Raw genomic sequence first — 7,366 nt, 5'->3', positions numbered from 1 at the left:
GCCCACTGCATCAGCTATAATGGGAAAGATTTCGATCAGTGCTACACGGCTGCCATCTGGCGGTGGGGCTACATTACTACATTATAAAATTAAATAACATCTAAATTGATGATTCTAAAAAAATGATTTAATCACTCTCTATTATTCTGCGATGACCTTTTAATTACGCAACCGGAATCGCACAATATTGTGTGTGTGTGTGTGTGTGTGTGTGTGTGTGTGTGTGTGTTTTATTTAATCTCAATCCACAAATGCGCCTGTCCCTTTAAGAAGCTGGACACGACGCTCAGCGCCCAATCGCGGCGGGTAAACCGAACACTGTTGTTGTCAGCAAGTAGCAGCTAAGCTAATTTTAAGATAGCGTCAGCCGGTGAGCAGAGAGGTGAAATACAGTAACGATTACAACAGTCAAAGGTCTTCCTCACCGGCTCCGGTTTAAAGTCTACAATGGTGAGTGTAAGTAACATGTTAGCTGTCAAAGCTGAAGTTGGTACCCCCTGGTGTTACTTGAGTAATGGTCTAGTAAAGTCATGTTAGGCACTGCTTGATGGTAACCTACAGCTACCTAGTGGGTGACATTGTTATTGGTAAAGTGGCAGGCTGTGAGTGGGACAAAAACATAAACCATGTCAGAAATGTTACAGTGTATGTCCAGAAATCTTCAACAGAATGTAAAGGGAGTGTTTAGCTTTGTATTTTGTTTTCTACTTAGTTGTGTCACACGATGTAAAAATAAATAGATATTTTTTTACTTTGTTCACTTGTGTTAAACAAAGATGATTGAGTCTTGAAGTTATTACAGGTTGTTAAACATTATTCAAAGGCATCACTGTGATACAGGATGATGATCCATAAAACTATCATGCTGCTGAATAGTGAAGTGAAGTGTTGTTGCCTGTTTTAAGGATCCTAATTTGTTTTCTTTTGATGGTCTTAGTTGACTGCATTTTCAATCATCTATGGCAGGGATGGGCAACTTCGTTCACAGCAAGGGCCACATTCATTTAATTCTCACTGCCAGGGGGCCAAATTGTAGCATACAAAAAACGATTACAGACAATTATGTCTCAAATTTAACTCAACATATACCAGTGATCAAATATTATTATGGACATATTTCTGGCATGATTTTGTCATGTTTTCTTCATGTTTCCAATTAATTGATGTGTAAAAATTGACCTGAGGGCCACGTTGAGGGTTGATGGGGGCCGCATGTGGCCCCCGGGACGCCAGTTGCCCACTCCTGATCTATGAACTGATATACTCTTCCTGCTACCTTTACAAGTCTTGTGCAAAGATTGAAAAACTAAAATATATTTGGTGTATTGATAAAGAGATGAGAAGTCTGTCAGTGTAACAAAGCCTATGGAATATAACTGTATGCGAACCAGTTAATCAAAAAGATTAAAATGTCATCTATTTGTGGAACTACTCTATAATTAATTGATTAAACTGATATAACTCAACTATTGTTCTGCTTTTACATCACCCTGTTTTGTGAACAGCTTATAATTATAGGAGGCTATCATTTATAATATTTGGCCATAACTTCAATCTCCAACATTCATCCTATTGATACCTTACCAATAGCTGTTTTAATGAATATCAATCAAGATATTTAAAATAACTAACCTTCAAATATAAAATAATAAAAAGTATGTAATGTTTTGCAGAGATCGGACCTCTCCCTTTTGAAAAATGGGAATTGAATATACATTTTAATGGTTGCTCTTCGTGTATTAGCCAATATTTACAGTCTATGGCAGGGATGGGCAACTTTGGTCACAGCAAGGGCCACATTCATTTAATTCTCACTGCCAGGGGGCCAAATTGTAGGATACAAAAACAATTACAGTCAATTATGTCTCAAATTTAACTCAACATATACCAGTGATCAAATATTATTATGGACATATTTCTGGTTTTCATGATTTCAATGCAGATTTTGTCATGTTTTCTTCATGTTTCCAATTAATCGACCTGAGGGCCATGTTGAGGGTTGATGGAGGCCGCATGTGGCCCCCGGGCCGCCAGTTCGAAAAGAGTACAAGAATACTGTGCTCAATTAAAAGTACAGTTACTGTGAGTACAATTTAGTATAGGTGAAATTACTGGCCCATGAATCTAGAATGAAAAAGTAATTAATAAAAACAATCCTACTTAAAGAATTGAGGACTGGAGTACTTTCATTCCGAAGGAGGTGGGGGTGAAAAGTAAAATATGATTTCCTTCCTGTGCAGTGCAAAAATATATGGGGATTAATATATATATTAATCTCCAACCAGGTTGTTCAATATAAGGACTGCCTTTATATTAAAGAAGGATAATGCAACCTCACATTTTGGTTGTAATGCAAAATCAATTATCTGGCTATAAACATTAGCATTTTAATATAATATTGTATGGGGCTTACACTGCATGATAAAGCTGTTGTTTCTGATGCACTTGAAGCTGAACTGGCCTCCTAAATTTGGCCAGGGATTCACTTCATTTTCCTCTGGTTCCTCCCCAAGATAACCACGCTTTTAGCTGGGTCCAAGTTTAAGTCTTACTCAACTATCTTCCGATTTGTACGGAGCCCAGGAGGTGACATGGAGATGTAAAAATACGTTCTTTTTTTATGCGCACGCCTTTCAGATTTCAAATTAGATTTCAAACTAACTTGTTTGTTTTGACTGATGAATTTCAATAACACTTTGTTGCAATCTTATCCTTTTTTTTTTTACTCACTGTACTGGTACAAACATTCTACTGGACTGGCCTTATTTCGTTTCTTACTACTATTTAAACCAGTTTATACATTATAGTTGCCCACCCCTGGTCTAAGGTATTAGTTTGCACTTAGCAGGGGGGTCTAATCCCACCATGATCCCACCTAGTCTTAGGTCTACAGAAAAGTATATATCAACATGGAACCAACTTCGTTACGACAAAATGTTCTTTATTTACACAAATATTATATATAAAATTTAATAGTGTTAGAAGTACAAAACTTAAAACGGGTCAGACAATCATTTAGCACGATAGAGAACTTTTTCTCAATTGTTCCCATGTTAACTCTCGACGCCATATTTGTCAAAGTGTCTCATTATAATGCCCAGCTCCAGCTCCACTGTTCCCATGGCTTCGGTGTGCAGTCTGTATCTGTCCGCCCCGCTGTACACCAGATCCGGGCTCCGTAACTGGGGACCTCCGCCGACAAACATTTGCGACAACTGCTCTTGCCAAGAACCGAGCGGCCTCCAGGTCACACAGTTCATCCGGTGATGTCCGGGGCTAGACGGGACATGGCAGTAGCCGTAACCGTACATTTGGCAGCGACCGAAAGAGTCCTGGTGCCACACTTGTAGGTGAAGCTTTGGCCAGCCCTGGAGTCCTTTGGTCGCGAAGTGCAGATCAATGGGGTGACTCCAGTACGCCATGTCTCCTGTTTGGGGAATATCCACTTGGGTCTGACCCTCCTTAAGCCCAGAGAGGAGACGCCATGCTCCTCCTGTGTGAACTCCCCATTTGCAGAAAAGGCTGTTCTGTGGGAAACCAGTTGCCCCTACGATCTGGCCAATAATGTGCAGCTCGGCCATGTCATAAACGCGTCCTTACACAAAAACATGCGGCGGACAAGGTGTAGTCTAGTCTCCAGTATGTAAACGACTAGCTGCTAGCAGTTGCTAACACCTCCGCCTGCGTCTCCTTGGTAACTCCCTGCGTTACAGCGGGTAAGATTTCACCCTGAGCATAGTCTCTCAGGCAGCATTTCCACAGAATTTGCATTAGGTAGAATGTATATACCAAAACCTCAAATTATGCCAGACTGGTGATTGTCTTCACAACAACACCTCTTCAAATGAGCGAATTATATTAGCAAATACATTGTAACCATGCGACAAATTACAAACTGTTGCCTGGCAGGCAATACGCAGGGGGTTCAAAGGCATGATGTACATTTGACGGTCTTCCTCCTGTGGTATGATTTGGAAAGTGAGGATGCTTTTATTCAGCAAAACTTGAGGCCCCCAAACGTGAATTTTGTGTTTTCTCTGAATACGAGTAGGCTACACTCCGCGGCTTTAGTGCTTCAAACTCAAACCAGTGATTTTCATAAAATTAGGGTTCGAAAAGAGTACAAGAACACTGTGCTCAATTAAAAGTACAGTTACTGTGAGTACAATTTAGTATAGGTGAAATTACTGGCCCATGAATCTAGAATGAAAAAGTAATTAATAAAAACAATCCTACTTAAAGAATTGAGGACTGGAGTACTTTCATTCCGAAGGAGGTGGGGGTGAAAAGTAAAATATGATTTCCTTCCTGTGCAGTGCAAAAATATATGGAGATTAATATATATATTAATCTCCAACCAGGTTGTTCAATATAAGGACTGCCTTTATATTAAAGAAGGATAATGCAACCTCACATTTTGGTTGTAATGCAAAATCAATTATCTGGCTATAAACATTAGCATTTTAATATAATATTGTATGGGGCTTACACTGCATGATAAAGCTGTTGTTTCTGATGCACTTGAAGCTGAACTGGCCTCCTAAATTTGGCCAGGGATTCACTTCATTTTCCTCTGGTTCCTCCCCAAGATAACCACGCTTTTAGCTGGGTCCAAGTTTAAGTCTTACTCAACTATCTTCCGATTTGTACGGAGCCCAGGAGGTGACATGGAGATGTAAAAATACGTTCTTTTTTTATGCGCACGCCTTTCAGATTTCAAATTAGATTTCAAACTAACTTGTTTGTTTTGACTGATGAATTTCAATAACACTTTGTTGCAATCTTATCCTTTTTTTTTTTACTCACTGTACTGGTACAAACATTCTACTGGACTGGCCTTATTTCGTTTCTTACTACTATTTAAACCAGTTTATACATTATACGTATTACTACCTGTTTATACTGCATACCTCATATTTATATGTTTCATTATGTTTGAACACAGTTGGAGGGAGCGTAAGAAATAAAATCTTACAATACTTGCCGTCACTGTAATCGTTGAGCATACAAAAAAAAGAGGTTGAACTTCATATTCTTTAAATAAGAAACATGTTTTCACAGGCTTAAATATGTGGCAGCTGCTCTACATCTTTTGTCTCTTCCCCCATACAGTCCGATCCAACTCTAGAGAGGCATTTTAAGGGCCACAGGGAGACCGTGACGAGCGTGGACTTAAGCTGCAACATGAAACAGATCGGTAACTTAAACTTTATATCTCCATATGTATTTGTGTTTCTCTGTTTTTTTTCCTATCACCAGTTTACTGATTTCTTTTTATTTTATTATCTATGTTTCTTGGGATCATACACAATGTTTCTGATTGACTCACCTCTGCGTCCTCCTCTTCCAGCCACAGGCTCGATGGACTCCTGTGTGATGATCTGGAACATGAAGCCTCAGATGCGAGCGTATCGTTTTGATGGACACAAAGATGCTGTCATGTCCATTCAGTTTTCTCCCTCAGGTCACCTAGTGGCCTCTGCCTCCAGAGACAAGACTGTACGTCTTTGGGTTCCTAGCATGTGAGTTCTGTTATGTCATTATTATTGTTTTCAATTAGAAAGCTTGCACAAAAGACAGTGACTCATAAAAATAACAAAAGCACACATTTCTCAACACCCACTGTTTTTTTGTAGTTTGTTTTTTTTCACTGTATTGTTGTCTTTGTGTGTGTGTGTGTGTGTGTGTGTGTGTGTGTCTTTCTACAGGAAGGCTGAGTCAACAGCTTTCAGGGCTCACACTGCCACTGTGCGCAGCGTTAACTTTTCTGGCGATGGACAGACTCTGGTCACAGCCTCTGATGACAAGACCATCAAAGTGTGGACAGTTCACAGGCAGAAGTTTCTCTTCTCTCTCAACCAGCACATCAACTGGGTCCGCTGTGCCAAGTACGAGAAAACATACAAAGGCGCACTAAGCCGTTTTCACATGTGCACTCCTGATAATTTCCATAAAATGCCCCTGAAATCTTAGTTGTTTGTTCACACATGCATCTCATAATGGGAGACTATCCCCATTGGATGGGAGGGATGGGGGTCAACAGAAAAAACTATGAGTCAGTTTCATAAATTGACTAGACTGCACAGGTCGCAGGATATAAATGTCATCACACCCGCCTGCTCGCTCACAGCAAATTTTCTAGAATATTTCCTGCTGCTATCCTCACATCGGCTCACCTTTACTTCTTCTGGAAAAATTGTAAGACGGGGTGGCAGGAGGAGATTGAAAAATATTCATCTGTTTGTGTTCACACATGCAGCTCTCCCCGATAATTTTAGGAAGCTTTCAGGAGTTTTGTGTACATGTGAATAGGGCCATTGATGCTGTTGATGCTGCAGATATTTCTACTTATTGCTCTGCGTTTTACTATTTCTAAGTACACCTTTTTCTACATTTCTGAATACACTTTTCATACATTTCTTGCAGGTTTTCTCCTGATGATCGTTTGATTGTGTCGTCCAGTGATGATAAGACTATAAAGCTGTGGGACAAGAATAGCCGAGAATGTATTCATTCTTTCTATGAACATGCTGGGTGAGCAATTTATACACATAAAGGTGCTCAGAAAAAATACTAATAAGAGAGGTTGTTATTTGAGTGCTCGAGACAACAAGCAGATTACATATTTTTGTGTGTTTGTTAATGTTGTTATTTTTGTGAAATGTTGACAATTTGAAGCAGTATCTGCTGCATTGAAGTCTTTTTTCTTATAGATAAAAACATTGGAATTTACATCGATGTATCAGCAAGTGACTCAAATTCCCCTTATCCAATGTTGAACACCTCAGGGTTGGAAATGAACTTTCTCTCCTTCCTGACACTGGGACTGGTGGATTCAAAAATCACTTTATTTTAGTGCAGAAAATACTGACAATCTCTTTGTCTAGCTCATAAACAGTTTATTATTTTGAGGCTGGTAAGAGTTTTGCATTGCTAAATTAATTGTAGAGTTGCAGCCATGTCCTCAGAGGCTAACTCATTTAGCTGATCTAGCTGCAAATGAACCTCAGCTGAAAGGCAGGATAACAAATGTGTTTTTCTATAAGCATGTGTTTTAAATCATTCTGTTACTTCACTTTTATATACCAGCCACTGTGACTGGTAAGTTGAGCAAATTCGCCCCTTAAATGCAAAAAAACAAACACCCGTATGGCCTGTGAAGGGTGCTAATTTCCAACCCTGGAACATCTCTTCTTTCATTACAAACTTCTCTAAATGCTCCAGCCAAAAGTCTCATACGTAGTGTGTTGTGGTTTGTTTGTGGTGAATAATACTTAGAGTTAGAAGTGTTCTCTGGTGCCAGTTTGCCTGCCAACATTTTTCAATAAAGGTTTTGTGATAATCAAATTAATCTGCTGATATAATG

The 7,366-nt window shown here is 39.4% G+C and overlaps 2 protein-coding genes across 3 annotated transcripts in view; one reads left to right on the top strand and one right to left on the bottom strand.

Annotated features, from left to right (window-relative positions):
• Window positions 1-259: 259 nt before the first annotated feature.
• poc1a (POC1 centriolar protein A) overlaps window positions 260-7,366 on the top strand; it is a 42,618-nt gene continuing 35,511 nt past the window's right edge. The window contains exons 1-5 of one of the 2 annotated variants that reach the window (XM_061043188.1): window positions 260-456; window positions 5,113-5,197; window positions 5,351-5,522; window positions 5,709-5,888; window positions 6,427-6,534. In XM_061043188.1, coding sequence (XP_060899171.1) covers window positions 448-456; window positions 5,113-5,197; window positions 5,351-5,522; window positions 5,709-5,888; window positions 6,427-6,534 — 554 coding nt within the window. In that variant the 5' untranslated portion in view covers window positions 260-447. The remainder of the gene's footprint in view (window positions 457-5,112; window positions 5,198-5,350; window positions 5,523-5,708; window positions 5,889-6,426; window positions 6,535-7,366) is intronic. The other variant, XM_061043189.1, reaches the window with a different exon arrangement.
• On the bottom strand, window positions 2,921-3,639 carry b9d2 (B9 domain containing 2). The gene has a single exon (XM_061041859.1). The coding sequence runs from the start codon at window positions 3,579-3,581 to the stop codon at window positions 3,054-3,056; it is 528 nt and encodes a 175-aa protein (XP_060897842.1). The 5' UTR covers window positions 3,582-3,639; the 3' UTR covers window positions 2,921-3,053.

This window comes from Labrus mixtus, chromosome 7, assembly GCF_963584025.1.
Source record: "Labrus mixtus chromosome 7, fLabMix1.1, whole genome shotgun sequence".
Lineage (NCBI taxonomy): Eukaryota > Metazoa > Chordata > Actinopteri > Labriformes > Labridae > Labrus > Labrus mixtus.
The sequence above is the reverse complement of the archived record's forward strand: the minus strand, read 5'-3'. Positions and strand labels throughout refer to the sequence as shown.